We start from the raw sequence: 25,323 nt of genomic DNA on the forward strand, positions 1-25,323 counted from the left end.
TATCAATTTACAGCCCATTCTCTTGAAAAAAAAACCTGCCCAAACTTCCCAAAAACCGAATTTTGAGGGTTTATGTTACATGGGGACTACCCTAAAAATGGTAGCAGTATTTATAATTTTTTGTAGGAAGATTTGATACCCAGTTAGAACGCAAAATATCAAATTACAGCCAATTCGGTAGAAAAACAAGACCAAGCTCCCTAAAATTCGAATTTTGAGAGGGTATGTTACATGGGGACTACCCTAAAAATGGGACCAATAATCATAATTTTTTGTGTCATAATTTGACACGTAATGGGAAAAAAAATAGAAATTTACAGGTCATTCGGTTAAAAAAACTTGCCCTAACACCCACAAACCGAATTTTGAGAGGTTTTGTTACATGGGGACTATCTAAATCATATCCCAAATCCTACGGTAATGTTTATTTCAAATTTCAGGATTAAAGCTCCCGCTGTTCCTTACATCGAACCCTCTTCTCAACCTTGATTCGTATTTCAAATTTCATGTTTTGTAGCTCCATCTGTTCACATGCTGCGAACTTATACAAAAATGTGGTACTTTTCGGATACTTATAGTTTAAATTTTCAAAAGAAAAACATATTTGGTATCCTACACTCCAACAGTGACCCTAATTCCAAATTTAACAGTTCTAACTCTACCGGTTCGCCAAATACTAATGCTAGCAAAATTAGTAATTTTTAGTACTTTTCGTGCGGTTGTAGCACGAATATCCAAAAACCCAGTCTTATCTGACATCTTTGGACTAAGAGTTACCCTCACTCTAAATTTCAAGATTCTAGCTTCAGCCGTTTCGTCTGGGCGTTGATGAATAGTTTACTCACTCAGTCGATCACTTTTTTATTTTATTTACATCGATTTTAATTATCTGAAAAAAAACTTCAGAATCCCCTCTAATCATTGCTGCAAATTTCATAAAAATCGGATAAGCAGCCGCTGAGTTATTTGCATTTAAATTCAACGATGCTCCGAAATGTACTTCCTATACGCTGCTGGTCGCCTATTACCTAAAAATGAAAAATCACACAAAAATGCATTTTTTAAAAACGACAATTTTCCTTTCACAATGGCTGTCGGTTTGTAAACAAAAATTATAGCATACTTTTGGGCGAAAAACGTAATGTTCTCGTATTTGTCCCATAACTATTGAACTACTGGCGGTATTGTAATAAAATTGGTGTCCTATGAAAGCTAAAAAGACTGGCTATTATCCTATCTATTCGTATTTTCATAAATATTAACCTATTTATGTGAAAAATTATTTTGAAAGACTCGTTTGCAAATTCTTCCTTGCTTGTAGGGGTTTCTTTAGAATTGTCTTCCAATGGCTGTAACTTTTTAACCCACCGCCCGATTAACACAAATAAGGTGACCTATTAAAGGTGAGATATTTTTCTATATTATTGAAATGGCTCATTTCAATTTTAAATCTGTTTCAAAGGGAAAATTTATAAACGTATCTTTCCAATTAAATTTTAATATAAGCAGCTTCATATTTATGAATTCTCGGATGGATAGACGAATAGCCAGTCTTCTTAGCTTTCATATGACACCAATTTTATTACAATACCGCCAGTAGTTCAAAAGTTATAGGGGCAAATACGAGAACATTAAAATTTTTGCTTTTCGCCTAAAAGTATGCAATAATCTTTTTTATAAACCTGCAGCCACATAATGAAAGAAGAAAAATTGCCATTTTTAAAAGATGCATTTTTGTGGGGTTTTTCATTATTAGGTAATAGGCGACCAGCAGCGAACAGGAAGTATATTTCGGATCATCGTTCAATTCAAATGCAAATAACTCACGGACTACTTAACCGATTTTTATGAAATTTGCAGCAATGATTAAAGGAGATTCTGAAGTTTTCTCACACATTTGAAATCTATATTAAAGAAAGAGTAAAGTGCTTGACTGACTGACTTAAAGATTCTTTAACGCCCAGACGAAACGGCTAAAGCTAGAAGCTTGAAATTTGGCATGAGGGTCACTCTTGGTCCGAAGGTGTCAGATAAGGCTGGATTTTTGGAAATTCGTATTTGAACGGCACGAAAAGTCCAAAAATATTAAATAACCTACCATTTGTATTTGTGCGAATCGATAGAGCTACAACTCTTAAATTTGGAATGATGATCAGGAAATTCGAACTATGAGTAATCGAAAAGTACTAAAATGTACTAAATTTGGTGCAATTGTGTAGCATGTGAATGGATAGAGCTACAAAACTTGTAATTTGGATGGCGAATCAAGGTTGTAGAAAGGTAGTGTTGATATAAGGAGGTGGCTTTAGTGAACACGACAAGTACTAAATTTGGATGAACTGGTGGAGCTGGAATCAAACAACAAAAATCTTCAATTATTAAATTTTATTTGTAATTTGTATACAAAAAATAATCTTATCTCTTTTTTTAATTATTGCTAATTAAAATGTAGACTATTAAGAAATATTACAGAGTACATGCAATTTGAAACTAATTACAATTAAGAGTAGTCAATATGTCTTATTTTGCCGAACTACCATCGTTGACTATGAGACGTTGCTTCTTTACAAAATGTTCAATACGATTTTCCAAACTCTCTGCAAAGATAAAGAACAATTTTTTAGTTATAAAAATTCAATTTTTTTATAGGACATTCTTACCACATCGTTTTCTTGTTAGTAATTTTTGATATTGCCTAGGTTTGACACCATCTTGCAGGAGTAGCACCTGTGATTGCACTGCTTGCGGTTTAAATTCCTTATCAAGAAGCGATTCCAAATTGTGTAGAACATTACGAATCATTGTGGATCTAAAGACATGGAGAAATAATTGGAGAAATTATAGGTTCAATATATTTAAAAATTAAAATATTTTCTTTTTCTATAAAATACGATTAACCGTAAAGAAAAAAATGTCTTCAAACAAAATCCTTGTGGTCTTAAACAGTATTCGTTTTTGAATATTCTGGAGAAGACTGGAGAAGGCTTCTGATGTTGAAATCTTCTGGTCATCTAGGTAAAAGGGCTTTCGATATTTTCGATAGAACTTTCGAACTTCTAGAGAAAACTCTTTGGCATTCCCGAGATAATCTTCCGGGTTTCCAGAGAAGAATTTATTGCCTTCTAAAGATGGACATGTTCTTGTCCTCTGCGGAAGAGGACCATTTAGTCTCCTTTAGGAGAAATACTTCCATTTTTCTACAGAGGAAGAACTTTATGTCTACTACAGAAGAAGGCCGTCTAGCGATCTATAGAAGATATTTTAGTCTTTTATAGAAGACTTTCTTAACTTCTATAGAAGAGGACTTTCAGATCATCCTCAGACAATTACCTTCTGATTTCCCATGGAAGAATACTAGAAGAAGATCTTCTTATGATTTACATATGAAGAGCTTCTGATCTTCTACAGAAGAACATCTTCTGGTCTTCTACAGAAAAACCCCACTACAGAAGACCTTCTGGTCTTCTACAAAAGAAGTCCTACAGGCCATTTTCTGTAAAAGGCCCTCTGGTCTTCTGCAGAATATTACATTCTGATTTCCTATGGAAGAAGACCAGCATATGATATTTTTTCTTTTATAGTAGAACTTGTTGGTCTTCTACAAAAGAATACCTTCTGGACTTCTTTAGAAGAAGACCTTCTAGTCTACTACAGAAGAAGACCTTTTGGTCTTCTACAGAAGAAGACCTCCTGGTCTTCTACAGAAAAATAACTTCTGGTATTCTACAGAAGAATACTTTCTGGACTTCTTTAGAAGAAGACCTTCTAGTCTACTACAGAAGACCTCCTGGTCTTCTACAGAAGAATAACTTCTGGTTTTCTACTGAAGAAGACCTTCTGGTATTCTACAGAAGAAGACCTTTTGGTCTTTTACAGAAGGAGACCTTCTGGTCTGGTCAGAAGGAGACCTTCTATTTCTATGGAAGTCTTTTCGTTCTGATTGTTGTTTAAAATTTGTGTGCAGTCTCTTGTGACTTACTTTATACTAAATTGTGTCCATTCGCTTTGGACATTTTCAATAAGTTTTTGTAGATTCTCCTCATCATAAATCCAAGGGCTGATATCCGGTGTAGAATCAATATCCATTATATCCTCTTTTTCAGTCGCCACAACAACAACATCATCTGATTGGGCATCAACAACTACATCATTGGATTGGGCATCCATTCCCAACTCTTCATCGGTTCGCCGGCATGTTTTCTCACGAAATTCACAGTTGAAGAGATTTAAAGGTAAACCAATTGCAGGTGTATATTGAGGTTTACTGAAAGAAAAAATATTTCAAAATTAAAATTACTTCTTAAATATTGACGTTTTCCCATTACCATGGATTCTTTTCAACATCCAGTAGTTCGGTTATCACCTCCGGATCTTCTTTCTGCTGGCCAATTAGTAGCAAAACTGCCATAATGCAACGTATTTGATGCCACAGAAAAGCATTTGCCTTGATTTCCAAATAGTACATCGAATAACCCTGACGTTGTTCATCTTGTACATTGGGACATGGTCGAACATTGGCCGATTGTAAATTTCGTATGTAATTTGTTACACCATTATGGACATCCATTTTACAGAAGTTGCGGAAATCACCATGTTTTTGTAATAATTTGCAAGCTTTTTGCATGGCCTAAAGAAATACAAGAAACATTATTTATTTAATTAATAATAATTCGTGTTCTTTCTTACTTACCTCTATATTCAAATCACCTTTGGGAAAATAATAACGATATGTCCTTGCCACACAATCAAATCGGGCACTATATACCGGGCTACGCAAAGGCATCCAGGCTATGCACTGAATATTTTTTGGCAGAATGCGATTCAATAGACCACAATAATCTATTTCATTATTAAGGCTGTCTTCATCAAATTGTTTCTCCGGCGGGAATTTGCTACGCAAATCAATTGATACGACCTGACAAAAGGCACTGACTTCTTTGTCGGTGCGACCACAACGATGATAGTTGGAAGTATTGCGGGATTCTATCAAACAGGCTCTGGTCAAGGCTCTAAACAAATGATATTCTATGGAAAAATTATCATTAACATAAAAATTAACAAATTATTGAATTTTACAACCTATGGTCGCATTGGAATCCTCCTGACAGGCAAAACCCTGATAATCCCAGCCAAAGTACAAAAATTTCATTAAGACATGTCTTTTGTGGCATCTGAAACAACAAATTCATACAATTCAGTTACTTGTACCGGCTATTGGTCACGTTTCCACTTACTTGCTGAAGTCAAACTCCCTTTTCTTGTTCTTCTTGTTGTTACCCACAACAGCATTTGGGGCCTCAGCAGATCCCTCTGCGGGATTCTCTGTAACATCCTCGTTCTTCTTTCCTTCCTCTGCCTTACATTGTTCATTTAATTTATTCAATTCCTTAAGTTCATCTCTCAGGTCGTCATCATTTTCGTCCAATTTCTTGTTTAAAATATTTTTCAATTGGAAGTTATATGCCTCCAGCTGTATGATTTTATCAATTAATTCGGTCTTGGAGAGTTTCTCCAACTCCTCCCTGGGTAGACCTTTGACACGTTTATTTATTTGTATTTTAGCAGACATTTCTTTTAGATCTGGTATTGGTTTGTTGATTCCAAATGGTTATTTCTTGGACCAATTCCTGCTGCTGTTGGTCATTTGTTTACAATTAGGGCTATTGAGCCTTTTTTTTTTTTTTTTTTTTTTTTTTTATTATTTTGGTTGGCCCACTTTCTATAGGGATAGAAGGTTTAGTGCCATGTATCCGTATGTAGCTTTGCTACGAATTTGACTTTATCCATAGATGGTGGTTTGTGCAGGTTGACTTCGATCTTCTTTAAGAATTTGACCACAATGTTCAATTCTAAGCCTTGTGTATCAGTGAACTCTTCTACTGTGAAGGAGTCACATAGTACACACTATTAAATTTGAAAATTAAAAATTTCATGCGCAGCTGTTTGGATTTTGTTGAACGACTCGTAATTTATAGGTTATCCGTATTTAAAAACACACGTGTTAGTTAAGCGAACGCTTAACAACCGTTAGTACTCATTTAAAATTTTTTTTACGTCTTTCTTGTGAGCCGTCCGAGGACGAACTGCTATTGAGCCTTTAGAGCCCGCACATTGTGCTCTTCCTCTTTGTAATGCTGCAATTCACTTGCCATTGATAACACACATATGTTCAGAGTAAAATAGAGTTACCGTATTTCCCATTTTGGCAACGCAGGCTTTGTTAATATGATGTTTAGACTAATTACTTGGGATTTATACACGGAAAGGTATATTTTAATACATGACATAATTATGCCATGATTTTTTCACAATATTGTCAAATTAATCATGATAAAACAGTTTATCACTTACATAAACCTGAAACTACTTTGAGAAAAAAGAAAAATATGAAATTGAATACACTTTGATCTACCATAGAAAATCTTCAGTTTTCTATATAAAAAATGTCTTTCCGTTTTTTGCCGAAGATTATTTGATTTACCTATAAAAAGTTACCAGAAGTGCTAAAGAAACACATCGTCTTCTATAGAATACCAATTGTCAAAAGTTTTTTTCACCAGAAAATTATTAAGATATTCTATAACATATTGACTTTTGGTCTATTCCAGTACTTTTTTAATAGTAAATGTAGTAAAAGGGAAACATTTCAAAATTGCTCTCAGAGTACACAATAATTTGAAAACTTCGGGAACGCAAATCTAGTAAATATGCCAAAATTAAATGGCAATACTTCAAAATCAACATAACAGCCAATCAAAAGTGGGCATTCCTGTTTACCATTTTTACTCGACCAAATTTCTCGAGTAAAAAGTTTACAAAAAGAAGGCCATTTTGTTTTGTGCTGTCTTAAATTTGAGTCAATGTTTTACCAGTTTTGTGGGTTGAGGAACGTTTTTTTTTTCGATACAACGTAAACGTCAGGTACAATGTAAACGTACTATTAACGATTTTTTAGAATCACTATTTTATGTGGCATTTACATTAGAACTTTTGTACCGCGTTAATCTACTTTGTGAGGATTTATTTGGCGTATATTCAAAGGAATTGACAATTCAAACCCACTGGGTTAACGAAATCCAGTATAATGAAAACGTACTATTATGAAAATATATCAAACCTTTAAAAACAAATATTTAATGAATAGTAAAATCCTGGTACAATTATACAAGGTAGGGCAGTTTTTGTCAGAAAATAGAAAATTTGATTTGGATAATCGCTCGGGTACAGGTTTTTTAGATGATTTATTGATCGTATAATGAGTGTGACCATATGGTCACGCTAGCTCAACTCGAGTTAATGGCAGCAATGTCAGACTAAATGAAAACAAAAGCAAGAAGTCGTTCTGTTCATATGACATATTTTTAACATTTTACCAAACACGCGGAAAATGAATGGAATGCCAGGTTTTCCTTTCAAAATCGATATTATTTACATCTTGTTTCATTCACAAATCATACATTTCTTCTTACAATTGTTGTAAAATTCATCTTCATATTCGATTTTCGAATATATTTTGTTATATTTTTCAAAACCTTACATACACAGTCACACATTTTGTATATGAATTTGGCATAACAAGCAACAGTATGAAAAAAAATTGTAATTTATAAGTTGATAGTGCATACCTTGAATAATTGTACCATGAGTAAAATTATTTCTTTCTATGTCTTAAATACTCACAGGCTAGAAAGCTTTTTTTTATAAAAACGCAGGTTTTGGATACATGAAAGTATGCAGTTTTTTGAACACGGATTTGTTTGGGTTTCTTAACAAGTGTGCTTGGGTTGTACAAGTGATGCATTGTATGCTAGTTTTATCGGCTACAAATTTTCCCTATTAAAATATTATTTTTATATAAATACAATGAGGTATATAGACGTACGTTTCCTTTTAAATTTTACGTTTAATTTTTAATGGATATTTCATAGTTTAGAACGTAACAGTTTATTTTTATATTAAAATATTCTAAAATACAACTTATTTCTTCTATGTAAACAAACCACAACGCCGTTGCCGAAATGTTTGCGTGAAAAGTCACCATTCAACGAGTAACTGTGCGTTAAGTAACCCCTTTGCCATTAACACAAACAATCGCCGCCATATTGATTAATTGTCATAGGCGATTGGCAACACCAAAGCCAGCAACCATAGAAAAAAGTTGTGACGCGACGAAATTGGTTGAAAAATTGAAATTTTAACGCGTTTAAGTGCTAAATTTATGGAAAATTCTACGCAAAAGTGTTAAAGCATAAACTGTTTAATAGAAATTATAAGAAATTTTATGAAAAATTGTACCAAACGTAAGTGAAAATTGTAATTGAAAAAAACGAGAAGAGTTATGTGTTTCTGAAAGAAAAAAGAAGAAGAAAAATAAAAAACGAGGCATACATATTTATTCAAAGTCGACGGGGAGTTATTGTATGCCACCGAAAGAGAAACGATGAAGAAGAAGCAGGCAAATCAATAAATTCAAGCAAAAAAATAAAAAGAAAAAAGTGGCTGACAGCAACGAGAAAAATCTATTTTGTCATAAAATTAATAAATCTATCTATATATGTTTTTTTATTTAAAAGAAAAAAGTAATGAAACGGCAATACAACGGAATACAAATTGTATAAGGCATCGGAATTGAAAAACGAAAAGAAAAGCAAAAAAACGCAACATCATATATACACAAGACGACGTTGAATTTGCAACGAATTGACGAAAAAGTCTCTTTGTTTGAGGTGATTTGTACATACATGCTTACAAACATATAGTAATAGAGATATAAGAAATAATTCGTCGTCGCCGTCGCTGTACTCTGCTGTTAGTAAAGAGCGCAAAGCAATCACGCAAGAGAAAGAAACACTGTATCATTGAAGGCTTTTGTTTTGCATATTATCGAAAATAAACACTACCAAAATTTTTGGCCTTAATTAGAGAAAATTTATTATTGTAATGAGTGTCGCTGCAATGACTATGGACGATCAGAGACCATTGATGAATAGTTACGATAAAATGTCCTCTAAATATGAACAAAATTTACATAATGCCTCCTCATCCTCGTCGTCGGTTGTTGGAGGAGGCAACAGTGTTAGTGGTGGTGGTGTCGGTGGTGGCGGCAATAGCGGTGGCCTTTTGTCGGGTCCCGCTTCGCCAACACCCTCTGTAACAGAGGAACCCACATCTTCCGCACATCATGCGGGAAGCAGCGGCCACCATCATCACCACTCGGCTTATTCACATCATCATCATCACCAACATCATCATCATCCGCATCATGTTCATCATGCGGTTAATCAACAACAACAGCAGCAGCAACAACAACAGTCCTCAAGACCCTCATCGCCGATATCAACGGGTGTCATGCATCAGGATACAGTTGCTGCTGCTGCCATCATAGCTGCAGCTGAACAGCGCCAACGTCAACTCGAAGGTACTGAACTATTTTTATAATACACAAAAGTTTTTTTCTAAATATTTTTTCTGAATTTACAAAAAAAAAGAAACAAAATTTTGTTTTTATTAAAAAAAAATAATTTAATTGAAATTAAAAAAAATGAAAAAATACCAAAAATTAAAAAAGAAAATATATGAACTGTGTTTTACACTACCTTTTAGAGCTACATTTTGTGTGTGTGTGAGTGTGTGTTTTGTGCTACGATTTCGATAAAAACGTTAGAAGCGTCATCTAATGTCCTCTATTTTACTCCGGTCACAACAAAAATAATCTTAATAATGATATTAAGTTTTAAAATCTATTTTTTTGTATATTAATAAAAATAATAATTTTTAACTCTTTGGGTGTTGTGGAATTACTATTTATTAATTGCTATCTTACTTTGTTTTTAATTTAGACTTTTATTTCAAAATAAAATCTTGAAAGATTATCCCTGAATATTAAACAGACTCTCCATGCAGTCAGCGAACACTCGAACACTCTCTTATTGACTCTTAAAGAACTTTTCCCCCCTCTTCCAATGTAAAAAAAATAAATACAAATTCTGCGCAGTGGTAAGGTTTAAGGTATTCCAAATGCTTTATTAAAAAAAAATAAATTTTTTATAAAAAAAAATCGTTAAACATCATATCGGCATCAAAAGTGAAAAAAGTGGCCTTTTAACAAAAAATTCTAAAGTTACGAAAATAAAAAAAAAATTAATTAAAAAATAAATAACATAAAAAATAATAAATAATATTATAACATAATGATTAAAAATAAATAATATGATAAAAAAATATTGAAAATGTGTCAAATAAGAACTAAAAATAAATATAAAAAATAATATATATTTAAAAATTGTGTTGTTTACTATGAACTATAAAAAGTGAAAAATATAAAGAAATTTATAAAAAAGACAATAAAAATATATAATATAAAAATAGTGTGTCGAAAATAAAATTAATTAAAAATAAACTGTATAAAAAAGTTTAAAAAAAAATCAATACATAGTTTAAAAAAAATGCAAAAAAATAACAAAATATATCAAAATATTAAAAAACTGTTTGTTTATTATGGAAAATTTGTTTACAAAGTGTTAATAAAAGAACATTTATTTTTCATTAAATAATTTTATGTTTGGCAATTATTAAAAGTAAACAAAAATATATAAAAATAAATATACACAAAAATCAATACGAAAAAAATATTTATCTTGCTACTGAAAATAAAAAATAAATACCCATGCAACAACAAAAAATCACACCGTCGCGCAATCACGTACGCCTTGTTTTGTTTTGTTCGAAACAAATAATAAATAAAAAAATATCTCGTTCTCTCTTTAACTGCTACGACTAAAATTCTCACAACAACTTCTCTTTGCCATACAATAAAAAAAAAATAAAACAACGTTCTCTCTTTACACTTTGGCAACAACGTCGCCTTCGTCGTTGTTACTGTTATTATGTTTTTTTGTTCGTTTTTTTTATTATTTCTTATGCGCGCCCTATATACTACACAATTTAACACACCTACCCCCTCTCTCACTCTAATCGATTGATCAATCAACAACAAAACGACCACCGTAGTATATACCTAAATAAGCAAAACGTAACAAGCAGACCAAACCAAGCCAGCCAGCCAACAACCTACAATGTCATTAAATTAAATATAAAAACAACAACAAAAACAAAATGAAAAGCAACGAATAAAAAAATAAAATGAAATACAAATAAAAAAATCTCGAGCGTCGCGTGTTGTGTGTGTATTTATAAAATATGTTTTTTTTTCTTTTTCAACTGTGTACCCTGCTGCTGCCGTCGTCTGATATTGTTGTTGTGTGCCGTGTATATACATAGCAAGTTTTACCATGATGATTTTTTTTTGTTATTGTTTTTCATTATTTTGATTTTCTAAAAAAATAAACTGTAGAAGTATTTTTTCTGCCCCCCCTTTGTTATATATGTATGAAGAAATAAGAAAAAGAATACCAAATAAAGAGAAAAAAGTTAAAATGAAGAAACGTCCAATCGCGGAAATATATACCCATAAAAAAGTGCCACATAATACAAGTTTTTTCAAATTAGTTTTTACATTCTTTTTGCAGAAAAGCAATTTGGTTTCTTCTAGCAAATCACTAAACCATAATATTTGGCGAAAAATATTTGCAAAAATGTTGCTGCTTAGCCGGCAAATTTATTCATAAATATTCAATACTAATTTAAATTTGATTTTTGAAGACCAGTTTTGAGCAGTAAATATTAGTACTGGAAAGAATGTTATTAGTTAGGGTTTTTATTATTCTATGCCAATAGAGATCACAAAAGAAGTAAGGGAAATGGTGCTGCTTTTAAGACTTATATTGAAGTACAGGTGATTGTATATTTAGAATAATTTATAAAAATTTATTTAATTTTATATTTTTTTTTATAGATCAGCAAAATTAGTTTACAGGTTCACAGGAATATAAAACGAAGGCAAATAAATTTATAATCAAGATTTTTAACGGTTCTTGTTCCGCGGCTCAAGAGGAATGAAAATAGGAGGTCTTAAATTATTGTGAGGAAATAATAGCTACGGAACTTATTACCATTCTCAAAATATTACTATTCATAAAGGACGTAGTTTTCAAAAGGTACAATTTGAATAAATATAGTCTTTTTGTATATTCTTTTGGTCCATTCGATTTATTTTTGTATCAAATTAGAGCTTAAAAGTCGATCCAACTGTATATGAACGGATGTTAAAGGCAAAAAGAGGATAAGAAAAGAGGAAATCTATTACAAAAGGAGGATATGATGTTTGTTGTTACTAGGGAATCATTAGCTACGGTACTTATTATGACTCTTAAAACACTAGTTATAATTTAAATAATGTTATATTTAAAACTAATTTTCTTACTTGTAGAGATTTATGTTTGGAAAATTCCTAAAATGGCCCTGTCAATATAATTTCGTTTCAAATTAGAGCTTAAAAGACAATCTAATAATTGGGAAGAAGTGAATTAATGCTACAAGAGCAATCCATTTAGTGTGAATTTAGACTATTTTATTAGTTCTGCAGGGAGGTCTTCAAGTTGATTCTATATTAAATATAAATATCATATTACGCAATTAGGATGCGACTAGTAATAGCTACGAAACATATTATCACTACTCATATATAATTTTATAAAGGCACTATTTTAAATTATATAGTTATGTTTTCTTAAATTAATTTTTATACTTGTAGAGCTAAACTATATCATCTGAAAATTTCAATTAAAGTTTGGAATTCGATCTAATAAATGAAAGGAAGAAAAAGGCAGCAAGATCAAAACATTTAGTGAGATTTGTCCATTAGTTATGCATTACTTGTTGCCCGGCTTCGGAGATACCTAATAGAGGAGATACACATGGAGGCAATTTAAAGACACTTCTAAATGTAGAAGGATTTTGGCTAGCTAAACAACGTTTACTACGTTCACTTAATGCTGATTTGTATCGAAAAGGGCAAATGATTATCTCTTATAGAGACCAATTTCGGCGATCTCTTGGCCGCCCCCTTTTAAGCGATTTGTACTCTACCTTAAATGTTTTATGATTCCGACTTCTTGGGCTGTTTCAGGCATTCGATATAAATTAATAGAAGTATAAAAAAAGAATGATTAAAATTCCTATTTAAAAAACTAAAATAAATAAGGAAATTGCCATGAGTAAAGTATATAGGACATGTTAAAAAGGTTTTTATTAATATCGATAATTGTTTTTCACATTAAAATCCATTTTATACTTGTAGATTTTTATTAGTGGTTCCAGTATAGTGTTGGATTTTATCATGACCATCTTATAGAATTAATGCTTAGATTAGAAAGACCATTTAATTCGATTCTACAATTTTTAAAAATTCAAACGTTTCGAGTGTTTTTTTTTTTTTGTGGGGATATTAGAGGTCTTTCTGACTCACAACTAGATATCAGCTTCAGATCTCAGAAATAATAGCTGAGGAACACGGGTTGATGCAGATTATATAAATAATATCTATGGCCATTCTATCAGCCTTAATGTAGACGTTTTTATAAAGGATTTATTAAACAGGTACATTTTAAATACAGCTAGAAGCAGATCATAGTAAAATGCATTAAATATTTCTAATATTTCTAGTTATATCGTCTGATATGTTCAAGAATGATGTCGCTTGGTATGTAATAATTCGAAGAAAAAAAAAAGCAAAGAAGAACAGTCTTCTTCTCGAAATAGCACCATTAAAAATAAAATTTACTAAAAAATTAGAAGCGCTGAAAATATTGAGGTCTACATCTAAATACTAATGCAGTTAAACAAATAGAAGTAAAAATTTAAAAACTAGAGTCTACAAAATTTCTAGTTATCTGCCACCTATATTTGGAAGTATTTCATCTATAGATTATGATATCCCTCGTTTTTATCATCGATGTATACATCGAAAATCCAATGCATTTTAAGAAGATAAATTTACTTAAATTTGTTTAGAACCCATATAGCAATTGATCATATTGAACCTATTGAAAATAACATAGCCACTATCTACATAGAAAAGCAAGATCTCCCAATGCAAAACTCTCCATCAATATTTATGTGACCAAGGCCGATTCTGTATTGGATGCACAGAACCTGCCCCCTCTTAAAACCCAAGTTTCCTGTACTTTCTTATCAATGACAATCAAAACAAAGAAGTCCGTCTTAAGTACATCAGTCTGTCCCATAAAATATTCTCAACAAATCAGAATGCCTTTAGGAAAAGCAAATTTACCTTAGATAATATTAACAATTTCGATTTCGACTGTATATACCAAGTTCACTTTAGTTTTGTATTCAAAAAGCATAGCCGAATAGAGTCTTCTCCAGGAATACATTTATAAGTCCCTCGATATTGAGCTGTCCATGTGAAAATTTAAATTGAGTTTTGTATAGGAATCATGAATTCGATCTAGCTGAATAAGTATCTTTATATAAAAATTTGAATTCAGCCTACTAGTATTTGAATGCAACCCTACCCAATTGGGGTTTCTTTAGTAACAATTTAGATGAAGTTTCTACAGTAAAATTTAAAATATTTTTTATCATAGTGAAAATCAATTCCACAGAATATATATAGGGCGACGAGCTGGAGGATTATTTATAGTTGAACTAGGATTTATCTTATAGACGGCCGAAGGGAGCCTTTATAGACGAGCTAAAGGGAGATATTATAGGCGAGCTGAAAGAAGTCTTTATAGACGAGCTGAAGGGAGTCTTTATAGACGAGCTGAAAGGAGTCTTTATATACGAGCTGAAGGGAGCCTTTATAGAGGAGCTGAAGAGAGTCTTTATAGACGAGCTGAACAATGTATATTGGGCGACGACTGAAGGTAGTATTTGTAGACGAGCTGGAGGATTATTTATAGGTGAACTAGGATTTTTCTTATAGACGGGCTGAAAGGAGTCTTTATAGACGAGTTGAAGGGAGTCTTTATAGACGAGCTGGAGGGAGTCTTTATAGACGAGTAGGAAGGAGTCTTTATAGACGAACTATTTATAGACAAACCGAAATATATTTTGTAAATGATCTACGGGAAGTTCTTATAGAAAGTAAATTGCACTCATACGTCTAATATAATGAAAAGTGAGCTAAGAAACTAAATTGCCTTTCCTAACTCAAGAAGAATTTGTTATATTCGGGATCGTAAATATCATCCAATAATTACTACGACAAAAAAGTGTGAATACATATAATAAAGAAATTGTAAATATCATTCCATTGTATAAAGTTCTGTAAAAGTCAATAAGAAGTGTCTGTTCATAATATTTCAAAAAATCATGGCCTTAAAGGCAACACAAAGTGGTATACGATGATTTGAATATGAAATAATAAATATAAATCTTCTTTTCTCTCTATATTGAATCATCTAAAGAAAGTGTTACCAAAGAGTTTTTGAAATAAAATATTCCAAAAATCTATAAAAATGCAAATGTGAATATTTTCGGCAGAGTTTGAAAAAGTAAAAAAAAAAGTGTTTCAATAAAAAATTAAAATAATAAAGTTTTCAAAAATATATAACATTTTTGGAGACTAATTTCAACAGAACGAGCGTCTTCGTTTTCGTCGCAACCAAAGAAAGACGTTTTGTAGAAATCGCACAAAATGACACGAATTAACAACTGCAACAACAAGACCAACAACACGAATGCGAATGAATGCATAGTATTGGTATGATTTCGTATTTTGTTTTTTAACCCACACAAAAATTAATAAAAAAAACTCTTGAAAAATGAAAATCAAAAAATACAAAACAATAAATTAAATAATAATAAACATAACAAAAATATAGAGTACTCTGCAAAAATCTGTCTAGCATAGATAAAAGAAAATATTACATTAGTATGTTTATTATTCATTTATATTTTATTTGTTTGTTGTATTTATATGTATAACGTTTTTTCTCCTCTCAACAATTTGCACACAGAGAGAGATGAAGAAAGAAACTCTGAGATAAAGTATTGTTATTATTATTATTTATGATATCTGTAATGCTTTTTTGTGTTTATAAAAAATCACTGTGTATATATATATATATAGTTGTATTATGTACGTCCATAAGCTGTTTGTTTTATTATCTCCTAACTATGGCAATTTTTATCTAATATTTGTTTTTCTGTTTTATTTTATAATGCTTGTAAACAACAAAAACACAAAAAACGAAACAACAACTACTATTCAAATATCCAGATGAAATTGAAAATCTTAAATTGGAACAACAACGTCTCACAATGCAATGCACCGATGCCCAAAGACGTGAAAAGATACTTATGCGTCGTTTGGCCAATAAAGAGCAAGAGTTTCAGGATTATGTGGTAAGTGTTTGTATTCCAAATACCACGACGAACAATTTTTAATTTGTTTTTCTTTTTTGTTTTCAGAGCCAAATAGCTGAATACAAGGCCGCTCAGGCCCCCTCAGCCGTTGCCTTGAGATCGGCCTTATTGGATCCAGCTGTTAATTTACTTTTCCAAAAGTTAAAGAAAGAATTGAAAGCCACCAAGGCCAAATTGGAAGAAACTCAAAATGAATTGTCGGCTTGGAAATTCACGCCCGATTCAAATACCGGCAAACGTTTAATGGCCAAATGTCGCCTACTGTATCAAGAGAATGAGGAACTTGGCAAAATGACATCCAATGGCCGTTTGGCCAAATTGGAAACGGAATTATCGATGCAGAAAAGTTTCAGCGAAGAGGTGAAAAAATCACAATCAGGTATGTAGGGGGACAAAAACTTCATCTCATTTTAGAAGTAATATTTTGCCCATTTGAACCGGCCTCTTGATATCCATAAAGTTGTTCACATGGACATCGGATGCCAAAGGTTGTCTATGGACTCTAGCTTCAGTTTGTATATAAAAATTCCCTCGAGCTCGTCTCCATCTACAGAGACTCCCTTCGTGTCGTATATAGAGCCTTACATAGGTTCATTTAGAGACGCTTAAAAAAGACTTTCTTAAAAGACTTTCTAAATAAACTATCAGCTCGTCTATAAAGACTCCCTTTAGTTCGTCTATAAAGACTCCCTTCAGTTCGTCCAGAAAAGACTCCCTTCAGCTCGTCCAGAAAAGACTCCCTTCAGAAAAGACTCCCTTCAGCTCGTCTATAAAGACTCCCTTCAGCTCGTCTATAAAGGCTCCCTTCATAGCTCGTCCATAAAGATCCCCTTCAGCTCGTCCCTAAAGACTCCCTTCAGCTCGTCTATAAAGACTCTCATCAGCTCGCCTATAAAGACTCCTTTCACGTATATAAAGACTCCCTTAAGGTCGTCCTAAGACTCCCTTCAGCTAGACTGCAAATATTCCCTTCAGATCGTCTATAAAGGCTCCCCTCAGCTAGACTACAAGGACTCCCTTCAGTTCGTCTACAAAGACTCCCTTCAGCTCGTCTATAAAGACTCCCTTTACAGCTCGTCTATAAAGACTCCCTTTACAGCTCGTCTATAAAGACTCCCTTCACAGCTCGTCTATAAAGACTCCTTTCACAGCTCGTCTATAAAGACTCCCTTCACAGCTCGTCTATAAAGATTCCCTTCGTCTGTAGAGATCCCTTTTAGCTCGCCTAGAAAGGATTCCTTCTGCTTGTCTTTAAATATTCCCAGAACTTCGTTTCTTCTAAATAGGGTCACCCTTCGAATAGTTTATATAGGCTCTCTTTATCTCCTCTAAAATTCTCCTATTGACTCTTCTATAGAGCATTCCTTAAACCCATCTAGTATGGCTCCTTTCCAGATAGTATACAAGGATTTACTTGTCCAGAAACACTCTCCAGATCTTCTATAAAAAATAATCTATAAAGGCCCCATTCCGCTCGCCTTGATATTCACTATAAAGAATCCTTTTTGTTCTTTAAAAAAATCCCTTCAACTCCTCCTTTCTGCTGAAGATCTACAACACTTTTCTTTTATTAAAATTTTTAATCTATGATTTCTCTGCTCTCTCTTTCAGAACTTGACGATTTTCTCCAGGAACTAGACGAAGATGTTGAGGGTATGCAAAGTACAATTCTATTTTTGCAACAAGAACTTAAAACCACTCGAGATCGTATACAAGTATTGGAGAAGGAAAATTTTCAATTAAAAACCGGCATCTCAACAACCACCAATCAGGATCAGGAACAACAACAACACGGTGATGTTAATGCAATAAAAAATGAACAAGATATGTCACCCGCCGGCGCTGCTGATGATATTTGTGATGATGATGATGGTACAGCAAAACTTGTGAATGGCAATATTTATGGTAATGATGTACAAATGCAACAACAACAAATGTCCCCCGAACAGATGATGTACAAACAACAACAGCAACAAATTCCATTGGAGACAATTGATGAGAATGTAACTATGCGTCCAGGCCAAAACACCACAACCACCACCGCCACCTATTACAATGGTAATGAATGCGATGCGGCAATGAGTGAACTAATCCATGAGGGTAATGGTGGTGGTGCAATTGGAGCTAAAATGCGAACGGTTGCCTCCAGGAAACGTAACTATGAGTGTGATGCACCCATGGAAAGTATACAAATGCAAGCAATGGCACAACAGCAGCAGCAGGCACCTGTTTCTATGGTCTCTTCACCGCGCACATTGCCTCCGAAAAAATCGAAACTAAGAGTTGTGCCTCCCACCCGTAGATCTTCAATACAATCGATTGATGAGAATGAGATGCTCATGAATACGTCGACGACGGCGGCGGCGGTAAACAGCATTGTGGACAATGCTATGGATGGTATGGCCAATGAAGAATCGGCGGCGTGTGATCCTCTGGCAAATGATGCATCGGCCATGGATCAACAACAACAAAGTTCGGGTATGGCTCAGCGTATTATGACACGACGAAGATCGGTGAGATTAAATGGTGCCAGCAATGGTGGCGGAGGCGGTGATAGCAATCACTGATTTGTTTAATCGCAAATCTAACAATTCTAGACATATTCTCACACACCTATTGTAATCCCCCCCTCTCTCATCGCCATTTATAATTATGCCCCCCACTATAAACTCCTACTGCTCGCCGCGCCCCTTGTTCGTTCGTATATGTCTGTCGTCATCGTCGTCCACTACTTTTTCACAATGGCAACAAAAAAAGTAACAATAACAAAATTTATTATTAATTAAAAATAAAAATAATAATGTATATCATTAACCAACAACAACAACAAGAAAATCACAAGAAATGTATGCAAATATTGTTAACAAACTTTTATAGATTTATTATAATTATTTTATTATTATTTTTTTTATAAATTAATTCTAATTTAATTTTGTTTGTTCTTATTTTTAAGAATATTTTTTTTATTTTCTTTGATAATTTTGCTAAAAAAATTCAATCTATTATTTTGATGAATATTCTATACGAATTACTCAGGACTTTTAAAATTAAAATCTCCTCATCCTCCATACCATACTATTTTAAAATAGATTTAAATCTATGAAGCTTTTCAATTCTCAGAAAGCCAATTATTATTTATTTTCCCCTGACGGATGGATGGATGGATGATTTAGATTTTAAAAGTCCCTTTAAATTTTTTTTATTCTCATCATCAATTAATCTTCTATTTTGCGTTTCCTATTTTCCAACTTCTTCAATTTTGTTTCCTTATGTTGATCTTCATTTTGTAACGAAAATATATATATAAAGCAGCTTTTTGCACTACTTTTATCCTCTGTTTCCCCTTTTCCTTTCGTTCATTTCATCTATTTAGTTTAGCATTGAATTGGTTTTTATCCATAACTATTATTACTACTATTGCAAAACAACAACTACAATAAAATCAAACAACATTTTTTAATATTTTATTTTAATTGTGAAAAGAAAGCAAAACAAACAAGAAAATATTTTTTAAATAGTTTTTAAAAATCAGCAACACAACAGCAAAACAAAAAAATCATTGATCAATTTTAAATTGACCATATATTTTTTTTCTTTAGTTTAGTTAATAATAATAATAATAATTAATTTTTATAGAAATTATATTTATAGTGTTTTCATGAGAAAAAATGAAAAAATATACAAAGATAAGATATTAAAAACAAAATAATAATATTATATTAATAGTAACGAGATATAAAAAAAGAAAAAAAAACAACAAAAACAATCAATAAAAAAATTAAAAAAATACCATAAATGAAATTGTGAGTTTATTTTACATCATCACTATTTCCAGGATCCATTCGAGAGATCTACAACAGAACTTCAGGGAGTCTTTTAGACAAACGCAAGTTCGGAGAGTCCAAGTCGTAGATTAAAGATTATTTCTTCAAAGTCTATGGAAGGCGTGGATTTTTAAAGAATGTTTTTTACGAGGTCTTGAAAGTCGTGGGTTTTTATGAAAAAATTTTCAATGGTATTAAAAAAGTGGATTTTTAAGAAATATTTTTCTTTGAGGTCAATGAAAGGTGTGGATTTTTAAAAAATATTTATATGGAAGACGTGCATTTTAAAGAATATTTTACTTCATGCTCATAAAAGGTGTGGATTTTAGAAGAATGTTGTTTCACGGTCAATGGAGGTCGTGGATTTCATGGTCTATGGAGATCGCGAATTTTTTAAAATATTTTTCAAGGAGTGGAATTTTTGACAAAAATATTTTTCAAGGCATACAAATAAGGTTTCCCATAGGAAATCTTCAATTCAGCCTGGCTGAATAAGGTTTCCCATAGGAAATCTTCAATTCAGCCTGGCTGAATAAGGTTTCCCATAGGAAATCTTCAATTCAGCCTGGCTGAATAAGGTTTCCCATAGGAAATCTTCAATTCAGCCTGGCTGAATAAGGTTTCCCATAGGAAATCTTCAATTCAGCCTGGCTGAATAAGGTTTCCCATAGGAAATCTTCAATTCAGCCTGGCTGAATAAGGTTTCCCATAGGAAATCTTAAAATTCGCCTGTCTGAATAAGGTTTCCTTTTGGAAATCTTCAATTCAGCCTGGCTGAATAAGGTTTCCATAGGAAATCTTCAATTCAGCTTGGCTGAATAAGGTTTTCTATTGGAAATCTTCAATTCAGCCTGGCTGAATAAGGTTTCCTATAGGAAATCTTCCATTCAGCCTGGCTGAATAAGGTTTCCTATAGGAAATCTTTAATTCAGCCTGGCTGAATAAGGTTTTCTATAGGAAATCTTTAATTCAGCCTGGCTGAAATCGTCAATTCAGCCTGGCGGAATAAGGTTTCCTATTGGAAAACTTTAATACAGCCTGGCTGAATAAGGTTTCCTATTGGAAATCTTTAATTCAGCCTGGCTGAATAAGGTTTCCCATAGGAAATCTTTAATTCAGCCTGGCGGAATAAGGTTTCCCATAGGAAATCTTTAATTCAGCCTGGCGGAATAAGGTTTCCTATTGGAAAACTTTAATACAGCCTGGCTGAATAAGGTTTCCCATAGGAAATCTTCAATTCAGCTTGACTGAATATCTTCAATTCAGCCTGGCTGAATATGGTTTCCTAGGGGAAATCTTCAACTCAGCCAAGCTGAATAAGGTTTCCCATAGGAAATCTTCAATTCAGCATGGCTGAATAAGGTTTTCCATAGGAAATCTTCAATTCAGGTTTGGATTTTTTAAAAAAATATTTTTTAAGGTTATAATAGGTATGGATTTTTTATTATATTTTTATAATAATTTTTAAGGCGTGGATTTTTTAAATATATATTTTATTATAGAAGACGTGGATTTTTAAAGAATCCCAATATTAAACCTTTCAAATAATTTATCTATAAAGATCCTAAAAAGACTCCCATCAGCTCGTTTATATAGTTCGTCTATAAAGAATCCATCTTCAGCTCGTCTATAAAGACTCCCTGTTCAGTTCGTCTAAAAAGACTCCCTGTTCAGCTCGCCTATAAAGACTCCCTGTTCAGCTCGCCTATAAAGACTCCCTGTTCAGCTCGCCTATAAAGACTCCCTGTTCAGCTCGCCTATAAAGACTCCCTGTTCAGCTCGCCTATAAAGACTCCCTGTTCAGCTCGCCTATAAAGACTCCCTGTTCAGCTCGTCTATAAAGACTCGCTCTTCAGCTCGTCTATAAAGACTCTCTCTTCAGCTCGTCTATAAAGACTCGCTCTTCAGCTCGTCTATAAAGACTCGCTCTTCAGCTCGTCTATAAAGACTCGCTCTTCAGCTCGTCTATAAAGACTCGCTCTTCAGCTCGTCTATAAAGACTCGCTCTTCAGCTCGTCTATAAAGACTCGCTCTTCAGCTCGTCTATAAAGACTCGCTCTTCAGCTCGTCTATAAAGACTCGCTCTTCAGCTCGTCTATAAAGACTCGCTCTTCAGCTCGTCTATAAAGACTTCCTTCTGCTCCTCTATAAAGACTACAACTTCATCTATAAATACTTCTTTCTGGTCGTCTATAAACTCCCTCGTTAGGTTCTGTATAGTCCCCCTTATATTCGTCCTTAATTTTTCAATTAGCTCGTCGATTATTTTGTAGACGAATTTTCGTGGCTTTGGCGACATCTGTTGTAATTCTATGTGACTATCGGTTTGAGTCCTTGCTAGAATATCAAATGGTCGCCATCTTATTTTTATTTACTGCAATGTGTTATTTTATTTTTAATCGTTAGTTGCAATGGCTTTTGTAAAGCATACTTTTAGGCTGAAGTGGTAGTGGTGAATTATGTTTGTTTGGTAGTCGTTGAAGGAGTGTTCAAATTTAAATTTTTGTGGTGTCGGAATGATTATTTACATCTTAACCCAATTTTTGAGTCCGTTAAGAATTTCACAATTTTTATTTGAAAATTTTTGTGTTTAAATTGAATAATTTATTATAATTAAATATTAAATGAATATTGCTTCATTCTAGTAATTTATTTCTAATTAACAGTAGCTGTTGCTGTTATTCTTCGTCAGACCATAAATTTATGGATACCACAAATAACTGGCAGGTGTTATTTCCTATTACAACAGCCAAGGTGTCATGAGGCAAACGGTTGTTGTTGCTGTTGTTCGTTTTTTCTATAAATTAAATGCCGACAAATTGTTTCAATTATTCAAGAGAAATCATTGAGAAGATGCTATTTCAATTATTTTTATGTAGATATAATTAATTCAATATCTACCCGGCTTCCTAGCCAGCTTCGAACATTATTGATTGTTCGACACAACAACAACAATTTACATAAATAATTTGAATTTTGCAACAAAGAAAACAAGTAACAAGATATTATTCAATATTTGGAATGTATTTTATTTTACAGTATGCTAAATTGAAAACTTGTATACAAATGTGTGTGTGTGTGACCAGCCTCCCTCTCTCTCACACACACTTTCAGACAAAAACAAACAAATAAATAGTGGAAATCATAATCTGAGAAGCCAATTGTATTTTTTTTGTTTTTTGAAAAAACAACAATTGGCTGCTTTGGCCAACAAGTTGTTGGAGTGTTGGTTACAAACACACCAACAACAAGACTATTAGCAGCTGTAGCAGCATTAGCATTTACATGAATTCTTTGTGGTCAGTGTCTTGGCCATTTCGATAATATGGTAGGAAGTACCGTTGGGTTGAACAGCTGCTGGCTGGCTGACTTACTGGCAAAACAGTTTTTCTTAAGGCCAAGGCTGTGTAGTGGCAAAATAAAATAAATAAAAAAAATAAATGGAAGAAAGAGAAAACGAAATTTTTGTGGCTTTGGTATCGCCCAAATAACATTGGCCGGTTGCACTACATTCCATGGCGCCCAATTAAAACTAGAAAATCATTTTTGAATAAAACTATTCTTAAAGTTTCCTAAGTCATCTATTATGGATTTGTGGATTTTATTAGAAATATTTTCAATGGTGTGGATTTTTAAGAATATTTTTTATGATTTTTAACCCATAGGAGTAAGGATTCAGCCAGGCTGAATTGAAGATTTCCCAAGGGAAAACCTATTCAGCTAGGCTGAATTGAAGCTTACCTATAGGAAACCTTATTCAGCCAGGCTTAACTGAAGATTTCCCATGGAAAACCTTATTCAGCTAGGCTGAATTGAAGCTTAACTATAGGAAACCTTATTCAGCCAGGCTGAATTGAAGCTTACCTGTAGGAAACCTTATTCAGCCAGGCTGAATTGAAGCTTACCTGTAGGAAACCTTATTCAGCCAGGCTGAATTGAAGATTTCCCATAGGAAATCTTATTCAGCCAGGCTGAATTGAAGATTTCCTATAGGAAACCTTATTCAGCCAGGCTGAATTGAAGATTTCCTATAGGAAACCTTATTCAGCCAGGCTGAATTGAAGATTTTCTATAGGAAACCTTATTCAGCCAGGCTGAATTGAAGATTTCCTATAGGAAACCTTATTCAGCCAGGCTGAATTGAAGATTTCCTATAGGAAACCTTATTCAGCCAGGCTGAATTGAAGTTTAGCTATAGGAAACCTTATTCAGCCAGGCTGAATTGAAGATTTCCTATGGGAAATCTTATTCAGCCAGGCTGAATTGAAGATTTCCTATGGGAAATCTTATTCAGCCAGGCTGAATTGCAGATTTCCTATAGGAAACCTTATTCAGCCAGGCTGAATTGCAGATTTCCTATAGGAAACCTTATTCAGCCAGGCTGAATTGCAGATTTCCTATAGGAAACCTTATTCAGCCAGGCTGAATTGAAGATTTCCATTGAGAAACCTTATTCAGCTGGGCTGAAATACTTGAAATTAAACACAACCACATTTTTTTGTTTATTATTTTTTTATTTATCACATATTTTTTGTTCAAAATCCTGAAAAATATTAAAATTGATTAAATCATGATCAGTTTTGTTTATTTATTTGTTTTTAAAGATATTTTTATTATTTTTAATATTTTATTTTTAACATATTACACACAAGAGAAAAAAATAATTATTATTAATTAATAAAAAAAAGAAAAAATAAATTTCAACAAATCAACAAAATGTTAGATGGTAAATTTAAATTAAATCTTAGCAATGAGAAAAAAAGTTGTACGTGTCTACTATTTTTAAGGGGGGTTACGGGAGGAGGGATCTTATCTCAAAACCTTTCTGTGTGATAACTAATGAGCAATGACATCAGCGGCAGCAGCATTTTTTCAAATTAATAAACGAAAAAACAAAACATGTTATGGAGTCACGAATCAGTATTTATAGCCGGGTCTGCTACTGGGTCCCTGAGGATATTGAGGTTCACCTTCATAGCTGACATCTGCATGATAGCCAGTCTTCCAGTCGGCGGTGTAGCGTACCACTTGGGTGCGGCCATCGGGCAGTTGGACGCGATATTCACCGGTCACCACATCGCCATCGCTGTTGGCCTTGTGGGCATAGTCGTTGGCGGTTTCGACATCGTTGACGGCATATTCAAATTCGAAGGGCATACCGGGCATGAAATGGTATTCTCATAAAAAATTTTCTTTTCAAAAATAC

At 33.1% G+C, this 25,323-nt stretch overlaps 3 protein-coding genes across 3 annotated transcripts; 1 reads left to right on the forward strand and 2 right to left on the reverse strand.

The window, feature by feature from the left end:
* Positions 1 to 2,490: 2,490 nt before the first annotated feature.
* On the reverse strand, positions 2,491 to 5,569 carry LOC133321059 (tRNA pseudouridine(38/39) synthase). Its single transcript, XM_061530160.1, is given in 9 exon segments — positions 2,491 to 2,597; positions 2,661 to 2,809; positions 3,980 to 4,092; positions 4,147 to 4,264; positions 4,326 to 4,627; positions 4,691 to 5,025; positions 5,080 to 5,171; positions 5,235 to 5,257; positions 5,303 to 5,569. Coding segments are annotated over 9 exon segments (1,506 nt in total).
* A 3,320-nt stretch (positions 5,570 to 8,889) lies between these two features.
* On the forward strand, positions 8,890 to 18,860 carry LOC133321061 (pre-mRNA-splicing regulator female-lethal(2)D). The gene is made up of 4 exons (XM_061530161.1): positions 8,890 to 9,418; positions 16,148 to 16,272; positions 16,339 to 16,672; positions 17,905 to 18,860. Exons 1-4 carry the CDS (start codon positions 8,941 to 8,943, stop codon positions 18,858 to 18,860), a joined length of 1,893 nt encoding a protein of 630 aa, XP_061386145.1. The 5' UTR covers positions 8,890 to 8,940.
* Positions 18,861 to 25,034: 6,174 nt separating this feature from the next.
* Positions 25,035 to 25,283, reverse strand: LOC133321062 (cuticle protein 19-like). The gene has a single exon (XM_061530162.1). The coding sequence runs from the start codon at positions 25,281 to 25,283 to the stop codon at positions 25,035 to 25,037; it is 249 nt and encodes an 82-aa protein (XP_061386146.1).
* Positions 25,284 to 25,323: the final 40 nt, after the last annotated feature.

This window comes from Musca vetustissima, unplaced genomic scaffold (assembly GCF_032173495.1).
Source record: "Musca vetustissima isolate MV318-11 ecotype Yass unplaced genomic scaffold, APGP_CSIRO_Mvet_v1 utg32113, whole genome shotgun sequence".
NCBI classification, from domain to species: Eukaryota; Metazoa; Arthropoda; class Insecta; order Diptera; family Muscidae; genus Musca; species Musca vetustissima.

Coding starts and splice junctions, on each gene's coding strand:
- LOC133321061 (XM_061530161.1), top strand. CDS start 8,941: ATGAGTGTCGCTGCAATGACTATGGACGATCAGAGACCATTGATGAAT. Junction 16,273..16,338: donor AAGAGTTTCAGGATTATGTG/GTAAGTGTTTGT, acceptor TTTTGTTTTCAG/AGCCAAATAGCTGAATACAA. Junction 16,673..17,904: donor GGTGAAAAAATCACAATCAG/GTATGTAGGGGG, acceptor TCTCTCTTTCAG/AACTTGACGATTTTCTCCAG.
- LOC133321062 (XM_061530162.1), bottom strand. CDS start 25,283: ATGCCCGGTATGCCCTTCGAATTTGAATATGCCGTCAACGATGTCGAA.